Here is a 17,543-nt window from a genome sequence, read left to right as displayed (position 1 = left end):
ACAACGCCCGCCCCCTCCCCGGCCCCCCGCCCCCGAGCCCCGGCGGGGCGGGACGGCGGCAGCGCTGCCGGTGGCGGAGCCGCGGGCGGGGGCGGCCGGGCGGGGCGGCCCTTTGTTGCGAGCGGCGGGCGGAGCAGCCGGAGCCGCCCCGGAGCCGCCCCGCGCCCCGCCGCGGGCGGGGAGCCCCGGAGCCGCCCCGCGCTGCAGGCGGGTCCCGCCGCGCCGCGCCCGGAGCCGGTAAGCGGCGGGGCGCGGGGGGGGGGCGGTGTGTGAGCGCGTGTGTGTGTGTGTGTGTGTGTGTGCGTGTGTGAGCGCGTGTGTGTGTGAGCGTGCAAGGGGGGGTGCACGGGAGGGGTGTGCGGGGGGAGGTGTGCGCTGCTGGGCGAGCACTTGTGTGCGGGGGGAGCCGTGTGCGTGCACAGGGCGTGCAAGGCGATGTGCGGGCGCTTGCACGGGGCTCCCCACGCGATGTGTGTGTGCAGGGGCGGCCACTGCCCTGGGTTTGCCGGGGCGCGGGGGTGGCAGAGGGCCTGTGTGTGTGCAGCGTGCGTGCAACGTGCGTGGATAGCTGTGCAGCGTGCGTGTGGCTGCGCGTGCAGGGTGCAGGAGCACTCGGGGCTACGTGTGTGGATGGCTGCCCGCCCCAGAGCGTGGGGCTGTGCTCACCGGGGGCGTTCCCAGGTGTGTGTGTTTGCAGGGTGGGGTGTGTGCCTCCCGTAAGCCACCGTGCGTGTGTTTACATGTGTGTCGGGCGCGCGGTACGCGCGGTGCTTGCCCGAGGAAGTGTTCTGGACGGACGTCTGGGTTTCTTGTAAGGAGGCGTGTGCGCTCACTCGGTGTCAGGTATGGGGCACGCGTGTGTGCTGCGTGTGCCACGTGTGTGGATGTGTGCACAGCGCCGGGATGCCTGCAGGCTGCACACGTGCTGCGTGTCCCAGGTGTGCCGGCTGCGCCCGATGGTGTTAGGTACCTCAGCAGCCTCTGGGCTTGGGGGCACAGGTAAAGCGGGGGCCACAGAGGTCATGGAGTCAGGGACCCCCTCTTCCTGCAGGCAGCACCGCAGTGAAGGGTGCTGCTGTGGGGTGGGGGGAGCAGGGCCAAAGAACACCAGCACTGGCCTAAACTCTGTGGGGCCAGGGCTGGCTGGGAAGGGGTCACGTATCCCTGAGCCAGGGCCCCCTGTTTCCTGCACCCTGGGAGCAGAAGTACCTGGGCTCGGAGACCACCACATCCCAGCGCTCCAAGGGGTGCTCGGTGTCTCAGTTTTGCCCTGTGCCAGTGGTGCCCAACAAGCAGCTGGGGCTGAGGGTAGTGTCCCACGTGTCCTGCAGCCTCGCAGGCCAGCAGCATGCACCGGCAGGCACACAGATTGTACAGGAGAATGGGGCAAGGGAGGGGGGATGGCTGCATTTTGTAGGGTCCAGAGGGCCCCTGCCACAGGGCCAAAGGGGACTCTGCAGGGCAGCGTGGGGCCAGCACCTGGACAAAGAGAAGGGACGTCCAGGTGGTGGGGCCAGAGCTGGCTGGGGAGGTGTGGGGCACAGGGACAGGCAGGTGGGAGCAGGGCTGCAGCCCCTTGGGAGGCCCCCGGCTCGGCAGGGGGCACGGCCGGTGCCTGCAGAACCGGTAAGATGCCCAGGGGCCCTGGGCCTCAGGGTGCCCCTCCTGCACCGCGGCTGGAAGCTGCCGCAGCCCCTGGTCCCGAGCGGGGCCTCTTCCCCGCTGCCTGCCGGCGTGCAGCGAAGCAGAGCAGGCGTGCGTGCTCCGCGCTCCCCCCGCCGCGCTGACCGCGGCTGTGCCTCCCGAGGCAGCCCTGCTCCAGCGGGACACGCGTCCTTCTCTGAGCTGCTGGCACTGAGCAGCTGGGGCTGGGAGCATCTGTGCGTGAATCAGCAGGGCCCGGCAGCGCGCGCGGCTGCAGGTGTGCGTGCGAGCGCGCTCCCGCTCTGCCTGTGTGCGCGGCTGGGGGGAGGAGGGGGTCTTGCGAGGACGGCCTGGTGCTGTCTGGCAGCCTCCAGGAGGGAGCCGAGCTGGGGGCGTGCGCGCCGTCCCCGGGAGATGTGGGTCAGGAGGAAAAGCCTGTGTGTGTAGGCTGTGTGTAAGCGCGGCTGGAGTCTCCAAGCAGGGGATGTGCCTGTGCCGTGCCCGTGCCGGGGCAGGTTGATGAGCAGGGCTTGAGCACGCAGGCGGCAGCAGCGGGGCGGCTCTGGCCCCAGCTCCTCGCAGGCAGCAGCATGGCTCTGCGCTGCCTTCCCAGCCACCTGCAGGAGCAGGGCGGAGGGCTTCAGCGTGGGAATTTGGTTCAAAAACCACCAGCGCGCCTGCCAGTTGACCCTAGGCCACAGGTTTTGGTGCTGCCCGGGCCCGACACCCCGAGCAATTTCCCCATCCCTAACCGCTGTTGCAGGTGGAGGGGCGGGAGGGCTGGCACGGCGGCCGCACATGTGCGTGCAGGTACAGGCAGAGCTGCGCAGGGCACGCAGGCACGCACATGCCCGCCCGGGTGCTGCGCCTGCGCGCCGAGCGAGGGGCACGGTGCTGCAGGGTGCCCCTCGCGCTGCCCCGCGCTGGCAGCCTGCGTGGGCAGGCGGAGGAGATAAATGGGAGTTTGTCGTAAACAGGCCGGGCTGCCAGCAGCGGGCTGGGGAGCTGTTCCAGACGTGCTGCCGGCAGGCGCTTAAAGGCGCAGGCTCCGGACTCGCCCCGCTGCCCTGCTCCTGCCCGGCCAGGCAGCCTGGGCTGGGGCACCCTGCCCGGCCTGTCCTGCCCACCCTGCCCTGCCTGTCCTGCCCGCCTGGCCTGAGAGCGGCCGTCCTCCCCCGGGGGTTCCCACTGCTGCGTGCCGTCACACCAGGGGGTTGGCACTGCGCTCCCGTGGCCACGCGCAGGCGATGCTCAGGTCCTCAGGGCCCCTGCGGGAACCCCCGGGGTTGCAGCAGGCAGGGGGGGCATCGCTGCAGGGGCGAGCGTCCACTCTCCCACCCCACGCAGGGTGATGCTGCCCAGCCCTGTGACGCAGAGTCACGGCCCTGTCTGTGGCGCTTCCCGGGCAAAGGGTGCTGATAAGGCAGGTGGGGTAGAGCCCCGGCCCGTGCCCAGGAAGGGATGGCGGCCGCAGCGGGAGCGGGGATGGAGCCGAGCCAAGGAGGGAGGCAGGGGCCCCGCTGGTAGCCCCAGTCACTGGGCGCCAGGTTTGGCCCCGGAGCGGGCACCGTCCGGTCGTGTCCCACTGGCAGAGCGGGGAAGCGGGGCACAGCCCTGCCAGGAGTGTGGGGGCGCCTCCCGGGCGGGGGGCTCACACAAGGGGCCCTGCTGCTGGGGGGGCGATGGCCCAGGGGCGCAGGGCCGGGGCTGGCCCAGCAGGCAGCCAGGGGCTCTGCCCCAGGCATAGGAGCGAAGTGGCTGGGCGGGCCTCGGCCCCGGGAGGGCTGCCGAGGAGAGACCCTTTCCCTTTCCCCCCTGTTGCCATGGCAAAATAAGCAGCTGTCATTAATAACACATTTCCATGGCAACCGCTGGACGAGCGCGGCGGTTCTCTGGGGGTCTGCGTGTGCTTTTGTGAGGGGGCGGCGAGCCCCCCGCGGCCCGGCCCCGCGCCCCCGGGGACAGCCCGTCGGGGCTGGCAGCGCCCCTGCCCTGCGCCGCGGGGTGCCGCCCGCCGCGGACACCGGCGGCAGCGAGCCTTGCCCCGGGGATGCTGCGGCCCAGGCTGCGTCCCCCCGGCAGGGCGGCGGGCGCTGGGCTGTGCCGGGAGCGCGGGCGGGCGGCTCGGGGCGCAGCCGGAGCGGAGGCGCTCGGGCACCGCCGGGGAAGCCCGCGGCACGGTGCCCCCTCCCCGGGGGGCTGCGGTGCCCAGCAGCGGGTCCCGGCGGGGCGGGGAGGAGGCCGCGGGGCTGGGCTCGGCGGGGCTGGGCTGGGCGCTGCGCCCCGTGCCGGTGCCCGAGCGGGCGGGCGGGGAGCCCCGCGGGCCGGGGCGGGCCGGGGCGGGCCGGGGCCGGGGGGCGGGGGGCGGTGCCGAGCCGAGCCGAGCCGCGCCGCTCAGCCCCTCTCTCCCCACAGGTCTGCAGCGCCCGGGGCGGCTTCGCGGGACGCCGCGGAGGCCCGGCTCGGCCCGGCCCGGCCCGGCTCGGCTCGCCATGGCGCCGCGGCCGGCGCTGCCCGTCCTGGCGCACTCGGTGCTGGCGGCGCTGCTGCTCTCGGCGGCGCAGGAGCCGGTGCCGCGGGTCAGCCTGCCCTACGGTGAGTGCCTGCGGGGCTGCGCGGGGGGACGGACGGGGCGGGCCCGGGGGCTGGCCGGGCACCCCGCCGCCGGCACCCGTGGGACCCCGTCCGGGAGCGCGGGGGGGAGCCCCGGCGGCGGGGCTGCCCCGAGCATCTCGCCGTGCCCGACGGCCGCCCCTGGGGGGCGCGGGCTGCCCCCGCCCGCTCGGCCGGGACCGGGACCGGGACCGGGACCGGGGTTGGCCTCCCCCGGCCGTGGGACGGAGCCGGCCCCGCCGCCCCGGCGTGGAAACGCCTTGTGACAGCCCGCGGGGTGCTGAGCCTGCACAGCTCCCTCCCAGCCAGCCCGGCAAGCCGGGGCTCGCTGCGCTCCGGGGGCTGCCGGCAGCGCGGACACGCGGGGAGCGGCGGGGGCTGCGTGGTGGGCATGGGGCAGAGCCCCCGGGCTGCAGGCGCGGCGGTCGGGGAGCACGGAGCTGGGGCAGGGTGCTCGGAGCTGGGGCAGGGTGCTCGTGTCCCCCGCGCACGGGGTGCGTGAGCGTGGGAGGGGGCGAGCCGGCCACAGGGGCTCTGCCCGTTGGCACTCCACGCAGCTCCGGCCCCGCCACGGCAGCCAGGGTGCCTGCGGGACCCCCTCACGGCTGGGGGTCTGCGCAGCCCCTCGCCGTGCCCGGCCCCAGGAGCTCTGGGACCCCCTGGCCCTGGACTGGGCTGGGGAAGGGGCTGGGGAGGGGCGGCCCAGGGCAAGTGGGGTCCTGGCAGGCAGAGCCCCCCCTCGCCCTGCAGAGCCCCTCCTGGCTGCTGCCTGGGGCTACGTGCCACCGGTTGACGTTGGGGGGGGGTCAGCGTCAGGACACTCCTGGGGGCAGCTCGGGTTGGCACCGGCAGCCACGGGCCCGGCTCCATTGGCCGGCACTGAGGCTGTGGCGTGGGCAGCCCACAAGTGTTGAGGCTCGCTGGGCTCCCAGAGGTGGCTAAATCCAGCTGCCGTTGGCGAGCGGTGCCTGTCCCTCGCTGGCTCCTGGCTGGGGACAGCTGGGGAGGGCGCGGTGGCTTTGGGTCAGGACGGTTCTGGCACGGGAGTGCTCTCTGGCTCCGTGTGCTGTGGTTCATCGGCGTGGACGTGGCCCTGCCACGTGCTCCCGTGACCGCCGGCCACAGTTGTGGTGGCACCAGCAGATCTGGGACCTGCTGAGTGGGTTGGGATGGATGGGAGCCCCCGGAGCCAGCGGGACAGCCCAGCTCGGCACCGTGCCTTGCCACACCGTGCCGTGCCACACCGTGCGTGCACAGACCGGTTCTGGCCCAGCTCTGCCCGCCTGCAGAGGCTGTTTTGGCAGCGGCTGCAGCCTGGGCTCATGGCTGTGGGGGGAACCTGGGGGTCCCGACCTAGATCCCCCCAGTGCCACTGCAGGAGCGGGCAGGGGGTGCCGGCAGCAGCGTGCATCCAAAAGTGGCTCCTGTGTGGGGCTTGCGGTTGGCAGGGGGGAGGAGCAGGCAAGCTGCTCCCCTTGAGCGGCTGGATGTGCCTCCAGCAGGTTTGTCTGGAAGAAGCAGGTCTTGTCCTAACAGGTCCCCCTGGCAGCCAGCACAGGCTCCAGAGCTCCCAGGCTGGGAGAGCTCTGCGGGGTGCAGGGGCTGCTGCTGCCCCTCTGCTGGCCGCGCTGCACCTGCCACGGGTGGCGTAGCCCTGACACCTGGGCACGGGACCCCTTGGCAGGATGCGGCTCCCTGGGGCATCCTTCCCTCTGTGCTGCCCCAAGGGAGGTGGCGTCAGAGGGCAGGCACTGGGCCAGGTGCCCTGGACTGTGCCCAGGCTGCCGGGATCGGGGAAGGGCTGTGCCGTGCCTTCTGGGGAGGGAGCCCAGGGTGCTTGTCAGGCACAGCAGGTGGGGATCGGGGTTGGGAGTGCTGTGTCCCTGCGGGGCTGTGTTGTGCCCCCCCATGCTCGCCCTGGCTGCAGTGGTGCCAGCAGGAGAGCAGGGAGAGGAGCAGGGTCCTGCCCCGGCAGCGCTGCCAGCACCCGAGCGCACCGGACAGAGTCCGTGCAGCAGCTGGCACTGAGCAGGGGCCGGGCAGGTCGGGGCATCCCCGGGGAGCTGTGGGTCAGGGGTGAGGGAGTTGGCAGCGTGAGTCAGCCCGACGTGTCCCACTGACACAGCGAGGCCGTCTGAATCAGAGGGCTGCTGGCGGGAGAGGAAGGGCTTCCGGGGCAAGGCCACCCACGCGGGACAGGCGCTCGCCTGACTCAGCCGCTGCCCAGGGCTGGTGCGGGCAGCTGCTGGGGCAGTGCCGGGGGGCTCTGCGGGAGGGGGTCCCCCCAGGGCTGGCTGCAGGGCTGAGCCCCGAGGGGCCGCGCTGCCCTGTGCTGGGCAGAGTGCCTGCAGTGCTGTGCGCCCCGGGGCCATCCCCGGGGGCCAGGATGCTGCAGCCCGTGCTCACAGCAGTGCAGACGTCGCCCTCGGGTGTTATTGCAGCTGTTTGTGGTTCGCTGCGGTGCCGGGGGTGCAGCCGGCTGTGGCGCAGCCAGCCCGGCCCAAGCTGCCAGGTCCCTCAGCGAAGGGCGAGGGGAGCTGCCCCATCTCAGTCTGCTGCCTTCTGCCTCGTGTCACGGCCGCTGCGGAGGTCGGTGTGGTGCGCGCAGCCCAGAGCAGCGTGCGCGGTGCTGATCCCTCGCTCTCCCCCGCAGACTCTGCCGAGCGGGTCGTGCACCGCTTCAAGGTGCCCGGCGTGTCCAACTACACGGCGCTGCTGCTGAGCCCGGACGGCGGCACCCTCTACCTGGGGGCGCGCGAGGTGCTCTTCGCCGTCAACACCAGCCACTTCCAGCCCGGCGCACCGGCCCGCAGGGTGAGCCCGTGCGGAGGGGCCGAGCCCCGCAGGACCACGGAGCCCCGGGGAGGGCTGGGGACACCGAGCCCAAGTTCGGCGCGGGTTCCCTTCCGTGCAAGACCTGGCGCTTTTTGCAGCCGGTTGGGACAGCGAGGAGGCTGCTGCCCCAGCTGTGCTGGCAGCGGGTGCTCAGCCCCAGGCGGCAGCTGCCTCGCCGGCCCCGTGTGGGATGGAGCCAAGGGAGGACACCGGTGCTGGGGCCAAGCTCTGCCAGCCCCAGGAGGGGTGTCAGGGAGCCAGCCGGTGACGGGGGCTCCCAGTGACTGTCCCCTCTCTGCAGCTGCCGTGGGGTGCGGATGAGGAGAAGAAGAGGCAGTGTGTGTTCAAGGGCAAGGACCCCCAGGTGAGCCCAGCGGGATGTGCTGCCTGGGGCCGGCAGTGCCCCGTGCGCTGCACCTGCAGGCGCGGTGGCTGAGCCCTGTCCTCCCCCTGCAGAGGGACTGTCACAACTACATCAAGATGCTGCTGCAGCTGAACAGCACCCACCTCTACACCTGCGGGACCTGCGCCTTCAGCCCCGCCTGCGCCTACATTGTGAGCATGGGGAGGGTGCCGGGGGGCCCTGTGGGGCCGCGAGTCCCCAGGGTGGGAGGCGGGCGCCGTGCCGTGCTCACAGCCCCGTCCCCTCGCAGAACGTGCAGCACTTCAGCCTGGAGCGAGATGCGTCAGGAAGGGTGCTGCTGGAAGACGGGAAGGGACGCTGCCCCTTCGACCCTGAGTACCGGTCCACCGCCGTCATGGTCGGTAAGGCACGCGCACCCTCGTCCTCTGCGGCGGGCCGAACCAGGGCCAGGCACGGGCAGCCCCGGTGGGAGCGGGTCTGTGTCCGTGCTGGGTCCCAGCAGGAGCTTCTCTCTGTCAGACGGCGAGCTCTATGCCGGGACCGTCAGCAACTTCCAGGGCAACGAGCCCACCATCTACCGCAGCCAGGAGAGCCGCATCGCCCTCAAGACGGAGAACTCCCTCAACTGGCTGCAGGGTGAGGGGGGCTGGGACGGCAGGTCGGGTCGTCGGCCCTGGGCCAGGGGAGGTGCAGGGACGGGGACGGGGTGGTGCTGAAGGCGCCTGTGCCCCCAGACCCAGTCTTCGTGGGCTCAGCCTACCTGCGGGAGAGCCTGCCTGCCGGCAACCCCGAGGGTGACGACGACAAGGTCTACTTCTTCTTCAGCGAGACTGGCAAGGAGTTTGACTACTTCGAGAACACCATTGTCTCACGCATCGCACGCGTGTGCAAGGTGGGCGCGGGGCAGCGGGGGCACACGTGGGGAGGATGTGCCCGGCATGTCGCTGATGCGGGGCAGGGGGTAGGGGGTAGGGATGTGGGACCACCCTGCACATGTCTGTCCCTGGGAAGGGACCAGCACCTGCGGGGGAGCCCTCCGGGGCAGTTACAGCTCCACGGTGCCCAGCCCAGCTCAAGCTTGTTGCCCCTGCTTGCCCCACTGGTAGCAGCAGCCCTTCCCTGCCTCCTGTGCCCCCCGATGTAGGGGACACAAACCCGTCCTCCTCCGGGATTGCATTTCCCTTCTCCTGTGCACGCTGCTTTGCTTGTGCCTCCCTAGCCCTGGGGCTGCTCTGGCCAGGGCCTCAGCGCTGCCGCGTGGACAGACGGAGCCCCTGTCCCCTCAGCCAGCCCGGGGGGCTCCGCAGCATGGGGGCATCCCCGTGGGGCTCCCCCGTGGGGCAGCAGAGCCATCGTGCCCCATGCCCTGACCCCCCGGTGCCTGCACAGGGGGACCAGGGCGGGGAGCGGGTGCTGCAGAGGCGGTGGACGACCTTCCTGAAGGCACAGCTGCTCTGCTCGCACCCGGAGGACGGCTTCCCCTTCAACGTGCTGCAGGACGTCTTCGTGCTCACGCCGGGGGAGCTGCGCTGGAAGGAGACGGTCTTCTACGGGGTCTTCACCTCGCAGTGGTGAGCGGCGCGGGGGGGCGCAGGGGGCAGCGGGGTCGGCTCCAGCCACCCCTGGGTTCCCAGAGGCGTGTGAGGCTCAGCGGAGCCGCGGTGCCTGACCCTGCCGTGGGCTTCACCTCTCCCCAGGAACAAGGGTGGCCTGGGCAGCTCGGCGGTGTGCGCCTTCCCCATCCGCAGCGTGCAGAGGGCCTTCAGCGGGCTCTACAAGGAGGTGAACCGCGAGACACAGCAGTGGTATACGGACACCAGCCCCGTGCCGGAGCCCCGTCCAGGCACGGTACGTGCCCCTGGGCACAACTGCAGGACGGGGGCAGCCCCTGCGCCCGCCGCCACCTCCATCCCTCTGGGTCCTGGCAGTGGCGGCAGGGCCACCCGCTGCCCCACACCCCGGCTGACCCCCTCCTCTCTCCCCAGTGCATCACCAGCCACACGCGGCACCTGAAGATCAACTCGTCCCTCCAGATGCCGGACCGGGTGCTGAACTTCATCAAGGACCATTTCCTGATGGACAGCCCCGTCCGGAGCCAGCCACTGCTGCTGCAGAGCCGCCTGCGCTACCAGCAGATCGGCGTCCACCGCGCGCAGGGCCTCCACGGCACCTACGACGTCCTCTTCCTGGGCACGGGTGGGTGCAGCCCGGGGGCTGGACGGGGCGGGATGGGACAGGCACCGCGTGCCCTCAGCCCCACTCAGCACGGGCCTTGTGTTTGCAGACGACGGCCGCTTGCACAAGGCTGTGCATGTGAACCACAGGGTGCACATCATCGAGGAGATCCACCTCTTCCCCGCCGGGCAGCCCGTTCTGCAGCTGCTGCTGGACCACGACCAGGCAGGGGCCGGGCACGGGCGCTGTGGGGTTGGAGCAAGGGGAGGTGTTGCGAGGGGCAGGGATCTGCTCGTGGTTTGGGGATCACTTTCTCCCTCCTTGCCAGGCCCCCGCTGTGCTGGGAGCTGTGACTCCGAGCCCAAGGCTGGAGAGCCCCGGAGGGCTGGGATCCGGCCCTGCCACAGGTGTTGGGGCCGGGGCTGTGACACTGACCCCCTCCTGCCTCCCCACTGCAGGGCCTGGTCTACGCAGCCTCCTACGCGGCGGTGGCTCAGGTGCCCTTTGCCAACTGCAGCCTGTACCGCAGCTGTGGCGAGTGCGTGCTGGCGCGGGACCCCTTCTGCGCCTGGAGCCGGGGCGCCTGCCGCAGCACCGCCCTGCACCCTTCGGCGCACCCCCAGTAAGTGCCGCACCCCGGGAAGTGCTGCACCCAGCCCCCTGCAGCCCCCAGCACCCTGACCCCCCCTTCCTCTGCCCCAGGCTCTGGGCCCAGGACATCGAAGGCGCTGACACGGAGCGGCTCTGCCAGTCGGCCAACGTGTCCCAGCCCCGTCCCCGCATCCTTCTGACCCCAGGTGAGATGCTGCCAGGGCGCTGCCCTGCGGCAGGGGCTGCTGCCGGCCCCAGGCCCCTGCTTGGCCCCCCTCAGCTCCCCCAGCACCCACAGCAGCAGGGTCCCGCAGCCTTGCTGACGTCCCCGCGGGTTGTCTCCCCGCAGCCTCGGGCACCCCGTGCCAGCAGATCCAGCTGCCGCCTAACGCGGTGCGCCCGCTGCCGTGCCGCCTGCTCTCCAACCTGGCCTCGCGGCGCTGGCTGCACAACGGCGCCCCTGTCAACGCCTCCTACCTGGTGCTGCCCGAGGGGGCCCTCATCCTGGTGGGCAGCCCCGAGCGGGCGGGCACCTACGAGTGCTGGTCGCTGGAGGAAGGCTTCCGCAAGCTGATGGCCAGCTACTGCGTGGGCGTGCAGGAGCTGGCCCACGGGCCGCTGGAGGCCGGCAGCAAGGTGTCCGCCGGCCGGGATGCCCTGGAGGCCGTCAGCACCTCGCGGAGCACCTCGGCAGTGGGCAGTGCCGCAGCCCGGCTGGACGGCAAGACCTACTGGACTGAGTTCCTGGTGATGTGCGTGCTCTTCGCCACGGCCGTGCTCGTGCTGGCCCTCTTCCTCCTGCACCGGCACCGCGACGGCATGAAAGCCTTGCTGGAGCCCGCAGACCCCGGCCGGCACCAGAAGCCGCCCCGCAAGCCCGTGGAGAGCCTGCCCCTGAACGGCAGCAGCCTGCCCAGCGCGGTGCCCGAGCACAAGGGCTACCAGGCCCTGCAGGACAACTACATCGTCAGCACCCCCGTGCACGAGCCCCCGGGCACCACGCGCGCCTTCTCCGAGTCGGAGAAGAGGCCCCTCCACGTCCGGGACAGCTTCGTGGAGGTGTCTCCAGCCTGCCAAAGACCCCGGGTGCGCCTGGGCTCTGAGATCCAGGACTCGGTGGTGTGACGGGGGATGAGCCCAGCCCCCTTGCGCATGACTGCCTCTGCTCTGCTGAGCCTCGCCGGCCCGCGGTGCCGCGGCTGGGATCGGTGTTCATCTGTGTGTGCATGCCCGGAGCCCGCGCCCACCACGCCACGTGCTCAACTGCCGGAGGTCCTGGGGCGCTGCCCGGGCACCACCTCAGCTCCAGCCCCACGCCTTGGGATGGGGCCGGCGGCTCCTGGCGCAGAGGGGCATCGCGTGCCTTCCAGGGACGGGTGGGATTCCTCCCGCAGCCCTGCGTCCCTGCCACGGGATGGACACGGTGCCCGGCACGGGCTGCCGGCGCAGCCCCGGACCCGTCTATGCAGAGGGCGGGGGGGGGTCGGCCGCAGCCCCCCCCTAAACCCTGACTCACTGTGACGTCCCGCTGCGGGACTCAGAGCCACGCATGCGGCCGGGTGGTGCCAGAGCGCAGCGGCCCCGCGGCATGTGCTGTGTGTCTGTGCTTGGTTCGGTTTTAATATGTTGAAAATGTGAATCGTGTCCTGGGGAGAGGGGGGAGCAGGCAGCAGAGCTCACCCCGTGAAGAGCTGGCAGGGCTCATGCCCCTCGCCCATGCGCTCCCCGATGTGCGTGTGCAGAAACGTCTGTGGTTTTTACATAAAGTTCTGGTGTCTCCTTTGTACGCGTGTGTGCTGCTGCGGCTGGCGGGGCTGGGGACCGTGCCCAGAGCCAGGACTGTCCCCGTGGCCCTGCAGCGGGGAGCCGCAGCCAGCTCTTGCCAGGTCTGGGGGAAAACAACAGGGGGCTGCTCGGCCCCCTGTGGGAGGCTGCACGGCGTGGCCGCGAAGCAGTGGGACACGGCCATCCCAGCACCACGAGCAGCTGAGGAAGGCATTGGGGAAGGGAAGGAAAGAGAGGGGGAGGCAGAGGCTGGGCCAGCCTCTGGCAGGACAGGGGCTGTGGCAATCCCAGGACCCCACTGTTCCCGTCCCTGCCCTGCCTGGCTGCAGGCAGACCCCCCCCATCGCTTTCCCAGCGGGACCCGGCTGTGGCACAGGGAAGCAGCGCTGGAGCAAGGACCTGGCAGCACGGCACAGCGCCGCTCACCAGCCCTCGCGCCTGGGAAGCAGCGAGCTCTGCACCAAGCCGGCGTGCTGGGGCAGGATCCCCCCCCCGGGACCAGCACTGCCTCGCTCCCGGCCGGACCAGCGCGCCCAGCTTCCTGCCCAGCCTGTTCTGGGACATCAGAAAAGCCACCGGAGGCGTCGGCTGGTGCCGTGCCAGCAGACACAGCCCCTGGGGCCGCGGGCCGCGGCTGGCAGATACCATCAGCACTGCGGGGCACTGAGCTGGAAGGGCCGGCACCGCCGGGAGCTGGGACGTGAGAAACGTCTGAGAGCCGGGGCCACGGCTCCGGCACCGCCGGGGCGCAGCCGTGGCAGCGCTGGGGGAGGCCGGGCGCCGCGGGCTCCCTGCGTGGGGCCGTTGCAGCGGCTGGCGGCCGGCCAGGGCGAAGCCCGCTGGATGAACAGACACAAAGCCCCGGCGCCGCTCGCCGCAAAGGTAGCTGCTCGCCTGCCCTGGATTTCCTTTTGTGCCTCCTGCTTGAGAGCCGAGCTCTTTGTGCAGCGCCCGCTGAGCGCGCTGGGAAACAGCCCCCGGTTCTCCCAAGGAGGGAGGTGTCCCCCCGAGGAGGGAGCTGTCCCCCGGCAGCGCCGGGCCCCCCGCAGGCCCCGTCCCTGGGAGCTGCAGCTGGCGCAGGCAGAGGGGCCTGGCAGGAGGCCGCGTCCCCAGCACCCCTCATGGCACCGGTCCTGCAGCGCTGGGGGCAGTCCCCCCCTCCTCCGTCCCCCGGAGTGAGACAAAAGCAGCAGGGCCAGGCAGAGGGTGAAACCAGAGCCCTTTATTTGTCCTCTCCAAAGCACAGAGAGGAAGAGCATGCAGAGCCACAGCTGAATGCAAGCCCGAGGAGGGGCAGAGAGGAAAAGAAAAGGAAAACCAGACCCTGAGTGCACTGATGCTGAGGCAGAGTGCGGCTGCGGCTCCTGCTGCCCCGGGGCCAGCCCTGCAAGCAGGGAGGCGCAGCTCCGGAGTGGCAAGAGGACAGCATCGCTGCTGGGACATTGCATCCGAGGTGGATTATTTCTCAGAAGAATCCCTGTTGTGCAGGAAGGCCCCGAGGAAGAGCAGTGGAAGGCACAAATTGGTACTGTGAGCGGTGAGAGGGGCTGTGCTCGGTGCAGCGTGGCCCCAGCCAGGAGCACCCCTGTGCCAGCCCCGACCCACCGCAGAGCTGCGCTCATGAAGGGTTAAAATCTGATCCTGAGGCAGCAGAGCTGCTGCCTCCTGGTCTGGTGGATGTGTCCAGGACCGTGGCAAGGCAGCGTCCCAGGACCACTCATCGGCTGCAGAGCCCTGCAGACGCCTGCTGTGCATCAGAAGGGAGCAGGAGCAGAGTCCTGCCTAAGGCACTGCGGTACCACCAGGCTGGTGAGGCGCAGGGCCCTCTGCCGCCCTGCTCACTGGAAGAGGAAATGTCTGAGACCATGAAGAGCTGTGGTAGCCAGAGAAGCAGTTCTGCTGGAGAGCTGCAGGGCTCTCACAGGACGATCTTGAAGGAGCTGCAAGAGACACGACAAGTTCTACATCTCCTCACTGTGTTGGAAGCAAGCGGTGTGCGAGCAACCAGTGCTCTGGGGACACATTGTCACCCCGTGCCAGAGGGGCCTCTACAGATTTATCATGGGGTGAAGTTCCCTTCGCTGTTACAGGAGACCTCGTAAGGGATAGGCTTGCCTTACTGCTCCCATGAGAGCTCTGCCCCAAAGCCAGCGCAGCAATCGGGGTGGGCTAGCCCCTCGACAGAGCCCCCTGGGACTGCACCACTGCAGGCCACAGTACCTGGCAAAGTCCGGGGAGCGGGAGACAACGTGCTGGAACTCGGAGAGGTTGATGGTGCCGTCCTTGTCAATGTCTGACTCCTCCAGGATCTGCAGGGGAGAGAAAAGCAGTGAGCTCTGTGTGGCCAGGACCATGCAGCGACCCCTGCCCAGCCTGATGGTCCTCACGTTCTGGATGAGCTGCTCCATCTCCGCGTTGCTCAGAGAGGCCTCCTCACCTTGCCCTGTCAAGCAGTTGACCAGCTTCTCCAGGTCCTTTCTGTCCAGAGTCCCATCATCGTCAAAGTCTTTGGGGAGAGGAAAGTTACATCTCGGCAGGGCCCCCGTGCCTCGAGTCAGAAGCACTCATGCTTAGGGAAGAGGGGGCCTGGATGACCTGCAGGCACGGCAACTCGGCACCGCACATCTTACGCACGCCCTGCCGAATGCATGGTCCCCGCAGGGAGTCCCTAAAGCTGCCACTGCTGTGGGCACCGTGAGGGCCCTGCCAGCCCTTGCAGGCTGTCCCCAACCACAGGGGGAGGATCCCAGAATACTGCGTCTGCCCCCAGAGTTACCAAAGATGCGGAAAGCGTAGTGGGATTTGATATCCGAGGTGGCGGAGTCGCTGAAGACACTCAGCATGTCGAGGAAGTCTTCAAAGGACATGCTGTCGTCCCCCTCCTCTGAGGTGGAGAAGACCCTGCAGATCCGGTGCTGGAAGGGGTTTGCCTGCCGAGATGGGAGGGCTCAGGGCAGGCTCCCACGGGTGCCAGGCCCTGTGGAGCACTGCCCCGCACACACGGGGTGCCCCGCTCTGCCACCAGGCCCTCGTGCGCAGTGCAGCTGTGCCACCCTGGGCAGCATCGCCCTCGGCCCAGCAGCACGGAGGGGACAAGGGATCCAATTGTAGGCACAGCTGACATGGGGCGGGCGATACGCTGCCCAAGTGTCGGTCAGAGCAGCACGGCAAGGTCTGAGCGTGGGCACCACGGGGCCCTCGAGGGGTGAGCGGTGCCCTGCCCAGACGCACCCCACCCCGGGAGCAGCGCGGGGTCCCGCTGCCGCCAGGCACCGTACCCGCAGCTCGGGCAGCGTCAGGATCCGGCTCTTGGGAACGCGCAGGGAGCAGGCATTCTCCCTCTGCTCCTTTGGCAGCAGCTCACTGAACCTCTTGTAGGCACTTGAAGAGGCAAGAACAAGAGAGGCTCTGTGCGCGAGCGGCGCGGGGCGCCCCTCGGGCCGGGGGGAAGCGCCAGCTCCCGGGACCGGCACCGGGGGGCGAGGACCCGGCCCCGTCGCCCGTCCCCTCCGTGCCACGGGCGGCCCCGCTCCGCAGCCGGTGACGCTCCCGCAGGGCAGCAGCCGGGCGCCCTGCCCGGGGCGGCCGCACCCAGCGACCTTCGCACCCTGCCGCCGGCAGCCCCGCGGGCAGGGAAAAGGCTCGGCCCGGCCCCGGGCCGCCCTCCCGGCCCTCCCGGCCCCGGGGCAGCCCCCTCCCGGAGCGGAGCCCCCCGCGCGGCCCGGGCACTCACAGCAGGATCTCCTGCTTGCTCAGGAAGGTCAGCTCCTGCGGGGACAGCGCGCGTCAGCGCCCAGCCGGGCGGCCCCGGGCCCTCGGCGGGGAGCTGCTCCCCGCGGGACCCCGAGCCCGGCCCCGGCCCCCTCCCCTGTGCCCCCCGGTCCCTGTGCGTCCCGGTCCCGGTCCCCCTCCCGAGCCCGGCCCCATCCCCTGTGCTCCCCGGCCCCGACCCCGGAGCCCCCCCGGCCCCGGCCCCCGCAGCCCCCCGGTCCCGCAGCCCCCCGGTCCCGGTGCCGGTGCCGCCCCCCGCACCTGGTACTCGCGCAGCGCCTCCCGCGGCAGCAGGCTGCCCGCGCCCCCCATGCCGCCCGGGGCCGCTTCCGCCTCGCACGTCACTGCCGCTGCCATGGCAACGCCCCCCCCGCCCCGCCCCGCCTCCGGTGCCGCGCGGCACGTGGGCAGGTGCGGGGGCGCCGGGACCGGGACCGGGAGCGGGGGGAGCGGGGGCACCGGGACCGCGGCGGGAGGGCGCGGGGCAGCGCGGCGGGGGCAGCGCGGGGCCGGGGGCCGGCCCCAGCACCGCGGCGCTCACCCGGCCGCCCCCCCGGCAGGTCCCGGTGGCACCGAGCATGGCGGCGGCGAGCAGCGGGGAGCAGCCGGGGCCGCCGGACGCCCCCGAGCCCGAGGACTTCGTGTACGGGGAGGACGAGTTCGTGCTGCAGGGGGTCGCCTGGCCCGGCGCCGCGCCGTCCCGCTTCGACCGGGCCCTGCTGGGCGCGTGGCAGGACCGCATGGCGCGGGGCCTGTTCCGGTACCGCCTCGGGGAGCTGCCCACGCGCGTCCTGCCCGGCGCCATGGGCCTGGTGGCGCAGCTCAACCCGCAGCGCGCCACCGAGCGCCGGCCGCCGCAGGCCATCCGCAGCCTGACGCAGCCCTTCGACCCGCGGCAGTTCAACTTCACGCGGATCCGGCCCGGGGAGGTGCTGCTGCGCCTGCGCCGCCGCGCCGGGGGTGACCCGCCGCCCCTCGACCGCGTGCTGGTGGCCATCAACGTCAGCCCGCTGGAGCGCGGCCACGTCCTGCTGCTGCCCGAGCCGGCGCTGGGGCTGCCGCAGGCGCTCACCCCGCAGCTGCTGCGCTTCGGGCTGGAGGCCGTGCTGCTCAGCGCCCAGCCCGGCTTCCGCGTGGGCTTCAACAGCCTGGGCGCCTCGGCCTCCGTCAACCACCTGCACCTGCACGCCTTCTACCTGGCCCACCCGCTGCGCGTCGAGTCGGCGCCCGCCGAGCCGCTGCTGCCCGAGCGGGGCCTGGCCCTGCTGCGGGACGTCCCGGCGCCCGCCCTCCTCTTCTACGCGGCGGGCGCGGACCTGCGGGGCCTGGCGGAGGCCGTGTGCGGCCTGGCGGGCGGCCTGGCGGCGCGGGGCCTGGCCTACAACGCGTTCGCCACGCGGGGCGCGCCGCCGGCGGGCGGGGCAGCGGCGCCGGGGCTGCGGGTGCTGCTGTGGCCGCGCCGGCCGAGCTTCGAGCCCGAGCCCGAGGCGGGGGCGGTGCCGGCCGCGGCGCTGTGCGAGCTGGCCGGGTACCTGCCGCTGCCGGCCGCCGCCGCCTTCCGGGCGCTGTCGGAGGCCGAGGCGCTGCGCGCCCTGCGCCGCCCGCTGCTGCCCGAGCCCGAGCTGCGCCGCCTGGCGGCCGAGCTGCTGCCGCCGCCCGGCACGGCGGGCCGCCGCCCGGACACGTGACCGCCCCGGCACGTGACCGCCCGCCCGGCCGCTCCGCCCGCCGGCGTCTCGGTGGCCCGGGGGGGGGGGGGGGGGGG

At 71.9% G+C, this 17,543-nt stretch overlaps 3 protein-coding genes across 4 annotated transcripts; 2 read left to right on the top strand and 1 right to left on the bottom strand.

Moving 5' to 3' along the window:
- The first annotated feature begins 133 nt into the window (after positions 1-133).
- SEMA4B (semaphorin 4B) lies at positions 134-12,004 on the top strand. 2 transcript variants are annotated; one of them, XM_083850289.1, is made up of 15 exons: positions 134-237; positions 4,060-4,239; positions 6,911-7,071; positions 7,394-7,456; positions 7,549-7,647; positions 7,746-7,857; positions 7,976-8,092; positions 8,191-8,348; positions 8,846-9,027; positions 9,154-9,304; positions 9,442-9,652; positions 9,741-9,856; positions 10,090-10,253; positions 10,334-10,428; positions 10,572-12,004. In XM_083850289.1, exons 2-15 carry the CDS (start codon positions 4,137-4,139, stop codon positions 11,345-11,347), a joined length of 2,508 nt encoding a protein of 835 aa, XP_083706415.1. In that variant the 5' UTR covers positions 134-237; positions 4,060-4,136; the 3' UTR covers positions 11,348-12,004. The 2 variants fall into 2 exon arrangements, with proteins under 2 accessions (XP_083706415.1, XP_083706416.1); XM_083850290.1 differs by lacking the exon at positions 134-237 and having other exon boundaries at positions 4,033-4,239.
- A 1,205-nt stretch (positions 12,005-13,209) lies between these two features.
- On the bottom strand, positions 13,210-16,162 carry CIB1 (calcium and integrin binding 1). Its single transcript, XM_083850308.1, has 7 exons — positions 16,040-16,162; positions 15,741-15,775; positions 15,286-15,388; positions 14,784-14,937; positions 14,395-14,513; positions 14,228-14,316; positions 13,210-13,947 (listed from the first exon to the last, which is right to left on the bottom strand). Exons 1-7 carry the CDS (start codon positions 16,133-16,135, stop codon positions 13,926-13,928), a joined length of 618 nt encoding a protein of 205 aa, XP_083706434.1. The 5' UTR covers positions 16,136-16,162; the 3' UTR covers positions 13,210-13,925.
- GDPGP1 (GDP-D-glucose phosphorylase 1) lies at positions 16,135-17,540 on the top strand. Its single transcript, XM_083850307.1, has 2 exons — positions 16,135-16,189; positions 16,339-17,540. The coding sequence occupies exon 2, from the start codon at positions 16,357-16,359 to the stop codon at positions 17,464-17,466; it is 1,110 nt and encodes a 369-aa protein (XP_083706433.1). The 5' UTR covers positions 16,135-16,189; positions 16,339-16,356; the 3' UTR covers positions 17,467-17,540.
- Positions 17,541-17,543: the final 3 nt, after the last annotated feature.

This window comes from Anser anser, assembly GCF_964211835.1.
Source record: "Anser anser genome assembly, chromosome: 10".
Classification (NCBI taxonomy): domain Eukaryota; kingdom Metazoa; phylum Chordata; class Aves; order Anseriformes; family Anatidae; genus Anser; species Anser anser.
This window is presented reverse-complemented; position numbering and strand designations above follow the sequence as displayed.

Bases quoted from the DNA above. Each gene is read 5' to 3' on its own strand.
- SEMA4B (XM_083850289.1), top strand. From the start codon at position 4,137: ATGGCGCCGCGGCCGGCGCTGCCCGTCCTGGCGCACTCGGTGCTGGCG. The intron at 7,648-7,745 runs GTGAGCATGGGG...GTCCCCTCGCAG, and splicing joins GCCCCGCCTGCGCCTACATT to AACGTGCAGCACTTCAGCCT. The intron at 7,858-7,975 runs GTAAGGCACGCG...TCTCTCTGTCAG, and splicing joins GTCCACCGCCGTCATGGTCG to ACGGCGAGCTCTATGCCGGG.
- CIB1 (XM_083850308.1), bottom strand. From the start codon at position 16,135: ATGGCAGCGGCAGTGACGTGCGAGGCGGAAGCGGCCCCGGGCGGCATG. The intron at 15,389-15,740 runs GTGAGTGCCCGG...TGCCTCTTCAAG, and splicing joins AGCAAGCAGGAGATCCTGCT to TGCCTACAAGAGGTTCAGTG. The intron at 14,938-15,285 runs GTACGGTGCCTG...CCATCTCGGCAG, and splicing joins TGACGCTGCCCGAGCTGCGG to GCAAACCCCTTCCAGCACCG.
- GDPGP1 (XM_083850307.1), top strand. From the start codon at position 16,357: ATGGCGGCGGCGAGCAGCGGGGAGCAGCCGGGGCCGCCGGACGCCCCC.